This window comes from Choloepus didactylus, chromosome 10 (genome assembly GCF_015220235.1).
Source record: "Choloepus didactylus isolate mChoDid1 chromosome 10, mChoDid1.pri, whole genome shotgun sequence".
NCBI lineage: Eukaryota > Metazoa > Chordata > Mammalia > Pilosa > Megalonychidae > Choloepus > Choloepus didactylus.
In genome coordinates this window covers 127,535,027-127,552,783 of record NC_051316.1, presented here as the reverse complement: position 1 = coordinate 127,552,783, position 17,757 = coordinate 127,535,027, and the positions used below count along the sequence as shown (strand labels likewise).

Here is a 17,757-nt window from a genome sequence, read left to right as displayed (position 1 = left end):
ATTGCCTCACTCTGATCTCAGACTCCTGGTGGCCCTTCCTGTCTGTCCAGGTCGACGCCATGTACACAAACGTCACGGTGACCAACATCTGCTCTGACGGGACGCTCTACTGCCAGGTGCCCAGTAAGGGCCTCAGCAAGCTCAGCGACCTCCTGCACAAGATCGAGGACTACTTCCACTGCAAGGTACGTGGGCCAGCGCCCTCCTCGGCAGTGTGCCTGGAGTCCGCCCATGGGAGCAGCTTGCTGGACGGCGTAACCACGAGTCCGTGCTGAATGGTTTAAGGTAGAATTTAGAGAATAGCGGGTAAGAGCACCGGACACCAGACTGCAGAGTTTGAGAAACCACCCACTCACCCCCTGGGTAAGCTCTGGGTCTTTCTGGCTTTGCAGCCTCGGTTACCATGTTGTAAAATGAGGACAGTCGTGGGTCCCCACAAGGCTGTTGTGAGGACAGGTGCCTGGCACACTGAGTGCCCGACTATGGGCAGATTTGTCATTTAGCACATGCGCTCAGTGAGCCTGGAATGCAGTGGCCTGGGCCTCTGTCCACTGGAGACAGCTGGCCCAGAATTCTGCCTCCACCAAAGAAGAAACCGTGCAAGTTAGGGGCAGTAGGAAACCTTCCTTCTTAGTTCTGCTCTTACGGGCCCCGAGAACCTGCTGCCCTGGTAATTTTGATTCTGTGGGCTACATTGTCTCCATAAGTCCCTTAGCCTTTAATTCTAGAATTCTTTTCTGAATCAGGGTCTGTAGAGGTTTGTGTGGTTTTCAGCGTCTCAAGTGGTTTCCTTATCTCCATCAGGACACAGCAGTCGGGAGCCAGAACATGCCTCAGTTTCCCAGTGAGAGAAGCCAGCACTGCTTCATCCCTGCCACCTTTGCCCCTCCAACCCTCAGAGCACATCGGGCACCCAGTGGCACTCATAATCATCTTTGTAGGGTATTTAGGTCCCTTGCTGGAATGGAGGCTTTGTGAGGGCAGAGGCTGGTGCCTGCCCAACTTTTACATCCCGTGTGGTGCCCAGTCTAGTGTCTTATCTAGAATTGGTATTCCAAAATATTTACCAAATCGAGTTAAACCTGCATTCAGACCTCAGTCTGGAACCAATGAACTAGTGAACTACATCTATAGCTTTACCTCTTCCTGTGTTACAGCTGTCATAAATGTATGCCAAGATCAGCACTGACATTTAATTTTCTTGTCAGTATTGGAGAAACCTGAGCCGCCACAGAAGGCTGATCCCAGGGACCCCTTTGCACGGATGTCCTTACCGCCAGTGGTGGGGAAAAGCACTCTATTGCCAAGGGCTCAGAGACCTGTGCTGAGGCATTGCCTGTGGGGACAGGCCTCGGGCAGGTTCCCAGCTTCATGCTACAGCAGAAGATGGTGAACGACCCACAGCTGTGGCTTGTTGGCATTTCCAGGCACTGATGCACCTGTATGCGTTGGTGTCATTCCTTTTGTATGGGAATTAAAATCCTCTCAAAGGATGCGGAGAGTTAGGAGCTGACAAGCAGAGGCCTTAGGGCTGGCTAGCCCAGCCTCTCGCTGCCCGTGCCCTTTGCTTTCCTATTTTGTTGTCAGATCCAGTCTCCCTCTCCTTGTTTGGTTGATGGAACCAGAGGCTAAATGAGTCCCATGGGCTTCGATGCTAATGTTTTCTAGATCACCAAGCCGCTTGCAGCCAAGCTGAGTAAATCAACAAATGCAGATGTTTTCTAACCCCTGGCACCCGCTGCAGTGTTCTCCTGGGAGGGGAGGGGCGCCAGGGAGGTCTGATTACAGACGGGCGGAAAAGTCTGCTTGTGCCACAGCGTTCTCAGTGGTGTAGCTGCGCTGTCTGCCGGGAGGAATGAAAGCACCACGCTCTTCTGTTTTGTAGCACGTGACCTCCGAGTACTTCATTTCAACGTCCTTCTGTGGGAAAATCTGCCTCTTCCATTGCAAAGGAAAATGGTCACGAGTTGAGGTAAAATCAGTCACTTGACTTTTTTAACTTATTATGAAATATTTCAGACGTACATACAGGTTTTCTATAAAACCATGCCGTAAGGACCTGTGTGTTCATCACCAATGTAAGAAATAAAACCTGACAATATGGTTGAGCCTCTCTGCTAGCATCAGCTTTCTTGTGTCCCCACCCCTGAGAGCTACCCATAGAAATATATTATAGCAGTGTGTAAACAAAGAACAAATAAACAACTGTAAGTATAACTAAGAAAACATGTCTTTAAAATCATATAAATAGTATAATGTATTGATACTTCTGCAGCCTGCTTTTTTGTTCATTGCACTGGCAAGATTCATCCACATGGTCGTGCGTGGCTCTAGCTACGTGGGTCCTCAGTTCTGTTACTAGGGTGCGGGCTTCTTGAAGGCAGGGACTGGGCCTTCCCAATTTTACAGACCTTGCAGTTTCCAATCTAGTGTCTTAACGCAGTGGGAGTTCCAAACATTGGCCAGGTCGGGTTAAGCCCATAGTCATCCATTCGTAGCTTGTGCAGTTTCCTGCTCTGCAGCCCATTGGCCTCTGGCTGTCTGGCACTCTTTCCACTCTCCCAGTGATGTGGGTTGTTTCTGATTTTCAGTTATAAACAGCACTGGGGCCTGGCTCCCAGAGTGCATGTGTAGCGATGGAGTTCCTGAGTGTGGGGAATGCATCTCTTCAACTCGGCTAGATGTTGCCCAACTGCTCTCCAAAGCCGCCCTCCACCGAGGGTGCCCGCGTCGTGGGGAGCCCCAGCTCCTCCTGTCTGCCTCTGATGGCTTTGGCGTCCATATCATGCACCCCTCAGTTTTCAGGCCCTCACAGTTTTCCTTACTTTCTTGCAAGCTCAGTTATGAATATGAAAGTAGATTTGTCAGTATTTTATTCAGTATTTCTATATGTGTAAAAGGGCGGGTTGGGATTTTTGTGGGTTTTAAAATTTTTTCTGTTTTTTATTTGTTTGTTTTGGCTCTCTAGCTTGCCCAAATGCTGAAAGTGCAAATCTTGACTTGTTTTTGTTTTTTATTCTATTTTTCCTTTTCCTTTGTTGCAAATATTCTTAACCTAGGTGCAAGGACCTCTAGTTTCCTGTGGGTCCCCAAGCCCCTGGGATTTTATGCAAATTGTGTGTGTGTTTGTATGTATGTATTTCGGGGGGGGGGGGGTGTTCATAATTTCCATACGATTTTCAAAGAAACCAACTCTAAAAAGGTAAGAGTCATTGCTTTATTGATTTTTTTAAGGCTACATAGCAAATTTTGATAACTGAATTGTATTGATTTTTGCTTCATTTAGGTAAAACCTGGTCACATCTACCTTAGTAAGAGCAGGACTTTTAAAATAATTATGGAATTAATATGAACGTGTCGGAAGGTCTTGACCTGGGGTTCTGTGACCACGGTGGTGAGCTCACCTCTAAACTTCAAATCATGACTCTGTGAAAAGCACATGCCTTCATTCTGATTGAAAGCTGTGGTGTTTAGTGTCAAATATGTAACTCTACAATACTTAATTTTTTAACTTCTGATTTTGAAATACTTTCAGACTTCTTAAAAAGTTGCAAAAATGGTACAGAGTTCTTATATGCTCTTTACCCACCTTTTCCGAATGTTAACATCTTACATAAACCTTGTATAATGACCAAAACCAGGCAATTAACATTGATACAGTGCTAGGAACTAGTCTGCAGAGCTTGTCAACATTTCCCAGATTGCCCCACCTGTGTCCTTTCTCTGGCCTGGCTCCCCTGCAGGCTCCCGTGTGACATCGTGGTCACCCCTGCCGAACTCCCTGCCACGCCACGCCAAGGAGCCTCTGCCTGTGCTCCGACTGCCTCCAGGCCAGCTCCGTGCCACTGGAGCGAGCCACCCAAAATGCGAATAGCAACCTCCCCAACCCCCAGTGAGGCTTACTGTCCCAGGCACTGGGCTGAGTGCTGTTATTTAAAAATTAAAAATTAGTAAAACATTGGTCTCATCTAATCTTGACAAAACCCTCTTGTCCCCATTCTACTGATGAGGACTCTGAGTCTCTGAGAGGTTACGTCAAGTCATTCAGCTAGAGAGTGGGAGAGCCGGCATTCCAAACCAGGTCTGTCTGGTTCTAAAAGCCCCACTGTCCTACCACCAGCACTGCGTGGCCCCTTATGAAGCTGACCTTCTTCCGCTTAAGACTTAACGTTGGCTCCCCTCACCTACAGGGTACATCCACGTTCTTAGACACATGATGTCCAGCTCTCCCGAGATCTTGCCTGTGCCTGCCTCCCAGCCTCGCCTCTTCCGGCCTTGCTTCTCCCTTGACGTTCCAACCCAACCAAAATGCTCATCCACCCCACACAGGGTGCCTTTGCCCATCCTCTCCCCTCTGTTAGAAACGTCCAGAACAGCCCCTAAGCAGACACCAAACAGCCTGGGGTACCCCCATGCCAGGTGAGGTCAGCTCCGAAGGGATAAAATAAATATGAACAGGCAGCTCGTGGAAAAGTAACACAAATGTCCAATAAATAGGCTTATTTACTATAATAAAAAAAGTTTAACACTGAAAGGAAGTTTTCAAACAAGATTTAATAACAAAATATTTTTTGTGATACACTGAGTGAAAAACAGTCAGTTATGAAAGTCGGTACCAGCATGTTCTAATATTTGTAAATAGGTTATATCATAGGAAAAAGACCAGAAAGTTACACACAAAATTTAGCAGTGATTGTCTCCATAGTAGATTACAAGCAATTTTTATATTATTTTAAGTATCTAACTTTTCTTTAATAGAGACATTTACTAAATAAAATTAAAAAGGAGGAAATCTTAAAGAAAAGTACCAATTTTAGGCATTCTTTCCTCCCAAAAGCTTCCCTAGCATTGCCTCCCGGCTGGCTCAGGAGCCCTCCTCCGTGCCCTCTGAGCACCCTGTGCGGAGCTCTCTTCTCGCACTGATTGCTTGACGTCTGTGTCGTCTCCCAGGAGCCCAGGGGCCCTTTGAGACAGGGCAGTCTCTGTATCTCTGTGGCCCAGTTATTTCTGGATATAGTAAGCGCTCAGTATCTACGAGTCACATAAAAGAATGTTCAATATGTTGTTTTAAATAAATAAATAAATATTTAAATATTGTTCTGTAACACTGTGTTTGTCATTTCTTAAGAGGTTAACATTTTATGCTATTAGTAAAGCATTCTCATGCTGGCACAACATTGTGAACATAATTAATAGCACTGAGTTATATATCTGAATGTGCTTGAAAGAGGAAATGTTAAGTTGTGTATAAGGTACTAGAATAAAATTTTTAAAAAAATCCATGAAACTGCACAACACAGTGACTCTAAGTTAAACCATGGATTATATGTAATAGTACAATTATAAAAATGTGCTTTCATCAGTTGTGGCAAATGTTCCACACCGATGCAAGGTGTTTAGTAATAGGGTGCTTTGTGGGAACCCTGTATTTTATGCACCATTGTTCTCTAAACCCATATCTTCTCTAATTAAAACAAAACAAAACACCCTCCTGCATCATAAAAATATACTCTCTTTCATATAACACTCCAGAGATATGGTTCAAGGTGTGTGAGAGAGGGCCTGCCATCTTTAACAAGTGGCGTTTGTTTCTGGGTCCAAGAAAAATTCTCCAGTTGTATCCCCCCCCCCATCACTTCTCATGGAAAAAAAATAATAGATCATAAAAATAAAAAGCCTTCTCTGGGACAATTGACAGAGGCCCATCCCAACAGCCCCCTGCTGAAGGGTCACCGTTCCTAGGGTGGGGGTCAGTGCAGCTGTGAGCCTGGAGGCCCCCCAAGTGTCCATCCCGCGGGGCTGGATTTGCCAGCATGACCACGCTCTGCCATGACACGGGTCACAGACGCTCATTAGGGGAAGTTTTGGGCGTTTAAAGGACCTCCAGAACCTTACATTGTGAAGTTGCCATTATGGAGGAAATCATTCCATCACAGGACGGTAACTGTTGCTTTGACTTCCATCTTCAAACCATTAATTTGGACTTATTTTACCTCTATATGATTTTCTGAGTTTGAATTCTTTCATATAGGAAAATGATAAAATAATCATTAGGTTTTCTGATGAAGCTGTAAAAGATACCAAAATACATTATGATTTAAAGTATATGCTGTTTATCCTCCACAAGTAAAATTATGTCCCTGAATTATCTCTGTTCATTAGTTCCTCATTGCTAAGAAACACTTCTTTTGTTTCCCACATTTTAATTTTTTGGAGACCAGACCCCATCTTAAAATCAGTGTTATATAATTATGTATCAAATTTTTTATAATCAAGAGTGTTCTAGGATTGAAAAAATAGTGAATATTACTATATTTATAAATTGTACTGATGATGATGATGATGATGATGATGATGATGATTACGATTACTATTACTACTGGCTTACTGATAGCAGCAGAGTCTAACACTCACTCCCCAACATGGCACCATTCCCTGAGGTGATCAGCCTGCTAGCTGATGGCAGGTTGATTACATTGGACCACTTCCATCCTGAAAGGGGCAGCAATTTGTTCTAACAGGAGTAGACATATACTCCGGATGTGGGTTGCCTTCCCTTCACACAATGCTTCTGCCAAAACTACCATCCGTGGACTTACGGAATGCCTTATCCACCGTCATGGTATTCCATACAGCATAGCTTCTGACCAAGGAACCCACTTCACAGCAAATGAAGTGAGGGGATGGGCACATGCTCATGGAATTCTCTGGTCTTACCATGTTCCCCATCATCCAGAGGCAGCTGGTTTGATAGAACGGTGGAATGGCCTGTTGAAGACTCAATTACAGCATCAACTAGGTGGCAATACTTTGCAGGGTTGTGGCAGTGTTCTCCAGGAGGCTGTGTATGCTCTGAATCAGTGTCCACTCTATGGTGCTGTTTCTCCCATAGCCAGGATTCACGGATCCAGGAGTCAAGCGGTGGAAACAGGAGTGGCACTACTCACTATTGCCCCTAGTGATCCACTAGAAAATGTTTTGCTTCCTGTTCTGCCTCCTTAAGCTCTGCTGGTCTACAGGTCTCAGTTCCAAATGGAGGAGTGTTCTCACGAGGAGACCCAATAATTAATCATTGCACTGAACTAGAAGTTAGGACTGCCACTTGGCCTGTTTGGACTCCTTGTGTCTCTGAATCAACAGGGCAAAGAAGGGAATTGCTGTAATGGCTGGGGTGACTGATCATGACTATCAAGGGGAAATAGCATTGCGACTACACAATGGAGGTAAAGAAGAGTTTTCCTGGAATACAGGTGTCTCTTAGCACTGCCATGCCCTGTAATTAAAGTCAGTGGGAAACTGCAACAGTCCAAATCCAGGTAGGACTGCTGGTGGTCCAGAAACTTCAGGAATGGAGGTTTGAACCAGGCAAAGAACCAGCACCAGCCAAGGTGCCTGCTTGGGGTAGAGGAAATATGGAAAGGGGAGTGGAAGAAGGCAGTGATGAATATGAGCAATGACCACGTGACCAGTTAGAGAAATGAGAACTGTAATGGTTATGAATTTTTCTTCCTTGTTTTGTTATGAATATGTATTTATAGTTACAAAAAGCAAATATCTTTGATTTTTTCCCTATCTTATCTCCTTATCATATAACATAAGTTGTATTAACTTTGTCATAGTATGTAAGTTATAGGCTATCAAGTATAAGAGTGAGTATTACCCAAGGCCTTGCACCCTTTTCTGCGGATTGTTTCTGGTTGTACATAGGACAGTTGAATTATGTTAGGCGAAAGTATGGCTATTACTGTTTTTATTTAGAGAGTGTGGTTTAAGGAGATGTGTTTGGGTGCCAAGTTGACAAGGGATAGACTGTGATGGTTACGTTCACATGGCAAATTGGCCAGGTGATGGTATCCAGTTGTTTGGTCAATCGGGCGCTGGCCTGATTGATTGTTACCATGGGGATATTTCATGGATTTAAATCATCAGTATGTTGGTTGCATCTATGGCTGATGACGCCTACAATCAACAAAGGAGATTGCCTTCAAAAATGAGAGACATCTCATCCAGTCAGGTGAAGGCCTTTAATGATTTCAGCAGACAAGGAAGAATTTGCATCCCTACTTTAGCTAGCCAGCTTTTCCTGGAGAATTTATCAAAACCTTCATCACGGTTCCCAACTTGCAGTCTGCCCTGTGGAATTCAGACTTGCTAATCCCTGCGGTCTCATGACCCATTTCTTACAATAAACCTCATATTATTTACATATGCAGATACACATATACTGATACATGTACATATACATCTGCTGGTTCTGTTTCTCTGGAGAACTCTGAACTAATTCAATACTCGGATTATTACTGATCGCATGAATTAACAACTAGGAGTTGACATCAATTCTACCCTAAAAGAATATCTAGCTAGTAAATAAATGCATTTTTTCATTAGGGAAAATTTAGTTAATGCTGATGGTCTCTGTTGCATTTATATGCAATTTTGAGTTGTACAAATTGATTGCACAGGGGCATTTTAGTCTTGGTGTGCTGATAACTCAGCCAACGTGCATCTCGTTTCAGATCACGAATGTCCACAGCAGCCGGGCTCTGGATCTTCAGTTCCTGGACACCGGCACGGTGACATCTGTGAAAGTGTCGGAGCTCAGGGAAATCCCACCTCGGTTTCTGCAAGAAATGATTGCAATCCCACCACAGGTACTGTGGGTTACAAGTCACGGAGACTTGTTGGAAGAGGTCTGGATGTGTTTGGAATAGTGCTGGGAGATGCCCTCTTGGTTTTGATCTCCATGATCGAAATCATAGTTTTTAGGAAAATTGGGAATTGTCTAAATATGGCTGTTTACTGGTTTTCAGAAGTAAAATTTGCTAAACAATGACACCAGCGAAACTTACAGAATACTGTTTGATAAATGTTTGTTCTCAGGGGCCTTGAGTAATTAGACTGTGTTGTCTGTGTAGAGGTTCCGCTTTAAAGCTTAGATGTCAGTACTGACTTCTGCACTGTTCCAGTACACTGTGTGTGAATGTTTACTTCCAGAGATCTTAGTTTAATTAGATGACCAGCCTCTTTGGAGAATCTGTTTATATGTCATCATTTTCTTGTATGACTTCTTCCCACAGATTTTAGGAAAAATATTAATGTCTCTCCTACTTCCTCTGTTACTGAAAATTCAGATGATAAGAACTTTGAATTACTCTGAATCAATCAAAATTGTTAAGAACCATGTCTCACCTTTGGGAGCAGTAGAGGCTTTTGTATAGCAATTAATACCACCTTTTTATAAAAATGAAATTGTTTCAAAAATCCCCTCAACTTATATTTGGCAGAAGGCATCATATGCCATTAAACATCAGTGAATAAAAAATACATGTTCAAAATGACCGTGGATTTTATAATTTCTCTCTCTGCAGTCACCATCCCCTTTGCTAACGATGACTGTTACACAGAGGCTGTTCAACTTGTGTTCAAGCCTGTTTCCAAAGTCATTTTTACTCGATTGCTGTTCAGCTATAGTATTGAAATTTAAGAGGCCTAATATAAAGGGCCACATCTCTTAATTGTGCCTCTGTCCCCTGCCTCCCCTTGTTAGAAGATCTGTCCAGGGCTGGAGAGGAGGGGCGGGCCTGCCCCACAGCCTGACTCTCTGAACTTCACTCAGTAGGACCATCTGTGTGCTGTGGCATTTAAAGCTACTAAAAAAAAAAAAAATTCTGTAACTCTCACCGAGATTCGTTATTTGATAGATGGGAAGACTCTTGTTTGGGGGAACCGAAACGGCCAGCTGGCTCCGTCTTCTCACTAACTTCTGCCAAGGGGTCTAAGTCAGAAGTACCAAACCAGTGGCCTGGAGGCCAGAGCTGACCCATGGATTTGGGGGCTCTCAAAGTGTTTTAAAAATCCAAATTAGTTCCAAGATTTAAAAATCAGAACATTTCATACAAAACCCCTCCTTCTAGCATCTCTTGACGGACTAGAAGATCTGACTACTGAGGCTGCGTCTGCGGGAGTTGTGGAGGTGGCCTCTGCTTTCTGCAGGCCATGCCTTCTGTTACCCGCCTGGCCCCTGCTCTCTGCCCCAAGTGACAACCTCCCCACCCAGAAAGGTGCCCCATCCAGGGGAATCCTGAAGCCCCTGAGGAAGGAGGGAAAGCACAGGAGGAAAGGGTGCAGGGAGGAAGGAAGGAATTCTGGAGAGCTAGTTAATCTTTCCAGAATGGCTTCCATTGGTTCAAAGGCCAACAGGAGGCTGAAGGAGGTCCCTGAGGTCCCCTTTACCCACCTCTCTGGCCATTCCAGTGCAAGCCTGTGCAGTGATGGTGAGCGCTGGAAACACTGGGGCAGTGGGACTTTTAGGTGTCTGTGGATTGCTGTTTTCCTTACCCTCCTTAATTCCCGAAGGAGGAGCACAACCCCTGGCACTCACAGAGGACTCAGGCCGTGATGGGCGGAGCACGTGGGCCTCCAGTAAGATTTTTGCAGCCAGATACAAAGTTCGTCCAAGTGACATTTCATGGTTTTGATTTGGGATTCGTCGATATGAGGCCCAGTCCTGTCACTTGGCAACTTTGTGGACTTACACCATCTCTCTGAGTGTGTTTCACCGTCTGTAAAATGGGTCACAGCCCCCGACCTGCAGAAGGCGGTGGGGTGAGCAGGGCATGAAATACCCCGGTCAGATCATAATGGGGTTAAAGACAATAGTCATAACATGGCATGAATCAGGCCGGGCACAGCAGAGGCCCAAACCCCAGTGCTGCATTTGTCAGTGGCCGTCACAGTTGCTGTTTCTCACTTGCCGTCTTGGCAATGTCTGATCTGTAGGAAAATAATATTGACATTACTCACAGTACCTCTTTGAAGACGGTGTGTTTTCCTTTCAGGCTGTGAAGTGCTGCCTGGCCGACCTTCCGCAGGCCGCTGGCATGTGGACCCCGGACGCTGTCCTTTGGCTGAGAGACGCTGTTTTGAATTGCTCGGACTGTAGCATTAAGGTACGTTCTCTCTGGTCCTGACGCCTTTAGAAAGGCGGGGGCTCCTTTGGTTTGCGTGAAAGGGTTCCACAGCTGATGCACTTTGCATAGCCGAGAGATTGGTTATGTGTGGAGTTGCAAGATGTTTCCTGGCTTACGCATTTAAATTTATTTAAGACATTATCCAATTTCTGCAATATTATTTTAAACCCTTTGTGTAATTTATTCTATTATTAACCAGGAAACAGAAACGTTCTCTGTTACTGTTTTACTTCATGCTAAGGGATTAAGTCCCCCACAGCGGGACCACGTATCTCCTGATAGATGTTTCGAAAGATCATTTAAATAAGTCCTCCGTTCCTTTTGTTTTTCTAAAGTAGAATGGATTGTAAACAAATCATTTGTTTCTAATCTTGGTTTTTGCCTCTTTTCCTAAAGTTTGTTTAAACTGCTTTATTTATTTCCCTAGCTCCTGTTTTGTTTTTTGTTTTTTTGTTTTTTTGCACTTTTGCATCTTGATTTCAAAGAAAGTGTTCACATTTCCAAGAATAGAAATGTAACAAGACGCTATTTTTCTCTCTTGTTAACAAATGCAAATAGTGTAGTCATTTTTATAAGCTTTTAACAAGGCAGTTTCCTTGAGAAATGTGTTTATGACGCTCTCCAAATTATTCCAGCTCACACTGATTTTCCTGTCTTCCCATTCTAGGGTTTTTAGTGTACAGTTACACACTTAATTATATACCATTTTGTATTATTACTCGGATTTCACCTGGTAATGAGTGGTGTTCTCTAGGGTATTTCTTAAGTTCCTAAAGTCAGGGTATTGGATCCTCTTTAATAAAAAAACTTTTTAGCAGTCAGTACTGTCTTTGCACTTCGAAGGATGAATTGAAATCTGTTTGTCTTTCTGGGAAACAATTTACGAAGGAAGGGGTTTGTGGATGGAGTGCATCTCTGCCCCCCCCACCCGTGTTCCTGCGCCATTTGATAAAGGACAGACATGACTAGAACTGCCTCACATTTGTCGTTCCTAAAATAAACCAGAAGAGCCTATGAGAAGAACTGAGAGTCACCCAGCCCTTTGAGACACACTGCAGTGCTTTGTCCTTCCCTCCCAGCCACAGCGCATTCTGCCGTTGTCGTGGTTTTTTATTGTTGAAGCTGGGTGATGAGCACATAGCGGTTCATTTTTCATTCTGCTTTGAGTATGTTAAAATGTCATCAGTAAAAAGTTGTTTAAAATCTCAGAAATTTTGAAGGTTAGTAATTTTCTTATTTCCATTAGGTTGCTCTGTTTTCCAGACTCTTTTGACTTAAGGGTCTGTTCATCGCCGTGGTTACAATACATCATTCATCTTATTTAAATATAACAAATTGTAGTGGTTTTTTGTTTCTGTTTTTGCAAGATACCGTGCTTTAATAATTCAAGTTAATATTAATGATAACTGCCTCCCAAGGTTGGACATGAACTTGGACTTCTTAAATTGCTCTTTATGTTTTCCAAAGGTTACAAAAGTGGATGAAAGCAAAGGGATCGCACATATCTATCTGTTCACCCCCAAGAACTTCCCGGATCCTCATCGCAGTATTAACCGCCAGATTACCAACGCCGACCTGTGGAAGCACCAGAAGGATGTGTTTTTGGGCGCGGTGGCCAGTGGTGCGCCCAGTGGCAGGAGTGGCCCCAGCACCACGCCCGGCCTGGCCGCTGGTGACAGCTTCTGCAGGAGCCTTCCCGAGATGGCGCAGAAGGCCGCGGGCAGCCACGGCAGGTCCCTCGCCCAGGCACTGCCACTGCCGGTGCCCCTGTCCAAGCCCGGGGAGCACATGGATGTGTACGTGCCTGTGGCCTGCCACCCTGGCTACTTCATCATCCAGCCCTGGCAGGAGATCCACAAGCTGGAAGTTCTGATGGAAGAGATGATTCTCTACTACAGCGTGTCCGAGGAGCGCCACATAGCAGTGGAGAAGGACCAAGTGTATGCCGCCAAAGTGGAAAATAAGTAGGTCCTTGGACAGTGCGTTTTATTCTGCTCCTAAGAAAAATACGTAGAGTGATTCCCAGAGCCCTTAGTCCCGGCAGGCCACCCGGAATACATAAAAGGGAATTCTGAATGTGAAAGAGACCAATGGATTGTGCAATTTTCTGATATTTCAGAATATGTCATTTATCTAAAAATCTAGTAACCATATTCCTGTGAAAAATCATTTTTACTATGTCATGTGATTTACAACCATAGACATAAATGGTCTAATTCAATGGGGGACATAATTATACATAAACTGAAGGTTTAAATGTTTTTTCCCACTTCTCTATCAGAAAAAAACTTCTTTATTCAGAAAATAACCAGGTTTTAAAATTTTAATGACTTTTTATTTTCATTTATGTTCATTGTAGAAAATTTAGAAAATACAGAAAAATATATGAAAGAAAATTAAAATCAGCCACTTAGCTGTAACCCTTGTTATACTATTAATGTATTTCTTGAGTTTTTTCCTATGCGTATTTATATAAGTGGGATATTACTGTTACATATTTTTTCATGTAGTATACTGTGAACATTTTTCCATGTGATAAAATTTATTTATGAACATTTTAATAGCTGAATAATATTCCATCATATGGAGAAACCATTATTTATCATTCTCTTTTGTTATATAGGGTTTTTCCCCCAATTTTTTACCATTATAAATAATATTGAGCATAAATCTTGGCATCTCTGATTATTTATTTATGATATTGATTCTAGAAGAGAAATTACTTGTTTAAAGATTACACAGTTCTTGATGTGCGTTACCGATTGCTCCCCAGAGAGCTTGTGCCACTTTTTATAAGGGCAGCAGCCCCTCCTTCTCCGCTTTTTGCTGTTTGCACAGAAAGGACATTATTCCTCACGTTTGCTTCGCACTTTGACCCGTTTCCTCACCTTTTCACATTTGGACCACCACCACCACCCACCCCCCCGAAGCCCCCCAGTTACTTGCTGCTGCCCCCTGGGAGGCCTCGCGCGGCGCCCAGTGCTGCTCAGGCCTCAGGGCCTCGTGGCCGGTGCTGGGGAGACGAGCAGACATATTTGCTGTTGCTGAACACAACACACTCTCTCCCTCCCTCCCCCACACCCACCCGGTCTTGCATTCAAAATCTTCCTTTAAAAGGAAAAACTGCTTATTTTAATGTAAAATGCTTTAATTCTTTTTTAAGGTGGCAAACATAGGCATTCATAAAATTTTGTCAATTTCATGGGAGAAAATACCTAACTTTTAACTCTTAAAAGTGGGAAGCCTAGTAGCGCTTATGTGTTCCGAGCTTCTGATTGTGAAAAACCATTTTTACTATGTCATTATGATTTACAGCCATAGACATAAATGGGTCTAATTCAATAAGGGGACATTGTGTAGATATGCCTCGATCAGCTCTTTGCAGGATAATTTAATGACAGTTACAGCCAAACTAAGGATAACTCTTCATTAGTTGGGGGCCGGTCCTACTCGGGGGCAAGGGATTAGGTGGGGGAGGAGAACCCATAGACTGGAGACCCAGACTGTGGGGCCTCAAACTCCCCTCACCCCCATGGACTTGAACGGCAGTTCATTTGTCCCCAGATAATCATGGAATGTCTTATATGTAAAAAGAGATTATCCAATTTTTTTGTAAACTTCGTGAACTAAATTTCTGTGCAGTGTTTAGAGCTTCTATCTTGCTTAAGACTCAGGAATTTTTCTTGCTAAACCTTGTTGCCACAAGTATGGTAAGTTACGACTTAGGAATTTCAGATATATCATTTACAAATCTATCTCAGCATAAGAAAAACCTGGAAAACCTACTAAATACAGATTGTGGTGGAGCCTTGGAATCTGTGTTTTAACCGCCTCTCCAGGTGATTCTCATGCAGGCTTGCACGGAAATTGTAATCTAGTCAAAACCGAAGCCTTGATTTTAAGCTGCTATTTTTGAAAATTGAAAGCTAAATGGAAGTACAATATAGAAGTTTCTGATGGCTCTTTCCTCCCTGCTCCATTGCTCTTATTTTGTATGCGAGTGCAGGCTACCATCATTTTTCCCTGTAGAATTTAAAGACGATGCTATTGGTAGAAACCAAATCCTTATAGCGCCTTTTGCCCTTATGCCAGTTAGCAATCTGTACCAACCTAGCATTTCCATGTTTGAAACTTTCTCTTCCGTTTGGCTGAAGTTCTTACTTGGCAGCTAATTTTCATTTTAATAATAATTATAAATTAATAATAGCTCCCATTTGCTACTCATAATAATAATAATAGCTCCCAATTGCTCCTGTTTGCCAAGTGCCTGTTACATGCCAAGCAATGGGCTGGACATTTAACGTACATTATTTTTGCCAAAAAATTACCATTCACCATCACACATGACGGCCCTGAAGCTCAGAGAAGTGAAGCACAGAGCCCTGGGGAGGGCAGGGTGGGGGGCACTGGGGAAAATGGCCCAGGTTAGGGGACGCCAGCTCAGGTCTGTTTGGCCCCAAAAGCTCAGGTTCTCTTTATGACGCCTTGCTGTGTCCCAGTTGTCTCTGCGACTCAGGTTTGTTGCTGCATCTTGTGCTTGTCTGAAGGTTTCTGGAGTTCCCCCAAACACATCCCATGTTTAAAGGCTGTAGGGTTCTCCCTGTGTCCACACTGTAGCAGCCATGTGGGTTTCCGTCCCCACTTTCTGCTGGGGCTGGGTGTGCACCGGCTAGAGGGTTGGTGCAGCCTGGCCAGCCCTCACCCAGCAGTGTGATTTACCTGTTCCCCAGGGTGGCTGTAATGCCACCTGACGGAGAGCTGGACTCACAGACATCACCCCCACAGATGCTGTCCTTCTAGACATTATGAACAATCTCCCTTTCCTTCATGTAATAACATTCCTTAATAATGTAATCAAGTCTGTAGGACTGAACGCGTCCTTCATATTTAACTTGGAAGTCCAGGCTTTTCTTGTTTTAACCATGTTGACTTAGGCCCCAAGGGGAAAATTCTATTCCTGTGAATTTCTTTATGGCATCTTAAGCCAGATCGGAACCCTTGTTTCTTTTCTTCTCTCTACTTCCTTCATCCCGTGCTCCCCTACCCTTTTCATGGGTGGCTTGGAGTTTGTGTTTTGTTTTCTTTTGTTGATTACTGTCCTTGCTTGACAAAATTAAAATGGTCCATTCCGCATGCAAAGCCTATCTCATCAGTCTGACTTTCTCTGCCGTGCCTCCACACTTTCTACCTTCTAGCTTTACTGGGGCATTTGCTATATCCCAAACCACCAGGCCTCCTCCATATTCCAGACATGTCCATGTGCCAAACACAGGGCCATCCTCTGTCTTCCCAGCCTCACCCTGACCATCCCCCAAGGCCCTCGTCTCATGCACCCTAATACAGTGGCTTCCGGTTGAGGTGCTGATCTCCTCCTCTAGCTCCATGAGGCCCATCAGACTCTCTCAAATGAACAAACGCCATCACGGCAACCAGTGGCAAAGCAGAGAATAGCAACCTTTGGAAAAAGAAGCAGCCATCTCTTTACTAACTTCTATGACATTTCAGTAGCCATCATTCGCATTCAGTTTTTCTTTTTAAAATTAAATGTTACTCATCCTTAAAGCAGGTGCTAACTTTGTATGTGTTTTCTTCCTCTTTAATCCCATGCACGTCTAGGTGGCACAGGGTGCTTTTAAAAGGAGTCTTGACCAATGGACTGGTATCTGTTTATGAGCTGGACTACGGCAAGCACGAATTGGTCAATATAAGAAAAGTACAGCCCCTGGTGGACATGTTCCGAAAGCTGCCATTCCAAGCCGTCAGCGCTCAGCTTGCAGGTAATTTCTGTGGAGTCTGAACTTATGCTGAGACACTTGATATTGTCATTTTGTCTTGGGTACTTAGCAAGTGCTGAATCACTGGCCTATTAAGAGTTTTGTTTTGTTTTTCATGCAAACAACATCTCAGCCATGATAGAAATAATTTTTAAAGATCTGTCACTATCATGTTCTCTCACTATATCTGCTGCTTCTGTTTTCCCATTTTCCTTTCTGTCTCTGGTTTCACGCATAAGTATGTTTCTGAAGCTCTGTTATCTTAGTACAGGTATAATATTGCATTCTGCTTGCTTCATTCAGCATTTTTTTCGTAACTGTTTTTGAGGTGGTTGTTTCATGGACTTACTCATTTTTAACAGCTGCAAAATACTCCATTGAATCGCTGTTTCCTATTGTTGAACATTTAGATTGTTCACACTATTTATTGTAATGTTAGAAAACTCTTCAGATGTGTATATTAGCTAGAAGAAACAGACAAACCCAAACAAGACAAAACCGCGGAAACAAACTAAATAACCAACAGAAGAAGAATCTTGCAAAAATTATAGTACACCTACATGAAGAGTTATTATACAACCCTAAAAACGCCCAGGTTACAGGATATGGCCATTGTCACAGCCAAGTGGGTTTTCCAGTTTGCTTTGCACCTAACAGCCCACAAGCATGCAGTCGTCCACCACGTGCCCACCAGCCTCTCGGTGATCGTTAAAATTGGAGAAGCCAATTTAATAGGTGTGCAGGGGTACCTCTTGATAATATTGTCTGTTGAGATTTCCACTCCATCTTTTGTGTGAACAGCACATATGTTGGTGTTTGCACGAGGCAGCGTGAACAGGTAGATGAAGCTCAACCAAGAGGCCTGTCCATGGCAGCAGCGAGTGGGGAGGCCAGAAGGGCTGGGGGGAGACACCCACGGTCCCCCAGAACCCTCTGCTGGGATGTGGGAGCTGCAACCCCATGCCACCCACCGCCCTGTTCCCTTTGCCGCTGCCCTCCTTTGCCACCCCAGC

At 43.9% G+C, this 17,757-nt stretch overlaps 1 protein-coding gene across 2 annotated transcripts in view; it reads left to right on the top strand.

The window, feature by feature from the left end:
• Positions 1-17,757, top strand: part of TDRD7 (tudor domain containing 7) — a 73,072-nt gene that overhangs the window by 54,362 nt on the left and 953 nt on the right. For both annotated transcript variants that reach the window (XM_037796927.1, XM_037796928.1), the window contains 6 exons: positions 51-185; positions 1,886-1,972; positions 8,517-8,651; positions 10,839-10,949; positions 12,438-12,934; positions 16,587-16,747. In XM_037796927.1, the coding sequence (XP_037652855.1) occupies positions 51-185; positions 1,886-1,972; positions 8,517-8,651; positions 10,839-10,949; positions 12,438-12,934; positions 16,587-16,747 (1,126 nt within the window). The remainder of the gene's footprint in view (positions 1-50; positions 186-1,885; positions 1,973-8,516; positions 8,652-10,838; positions 10,950-12,437; positions 12,935-16,586; positions 16,748-17,757) is intronic.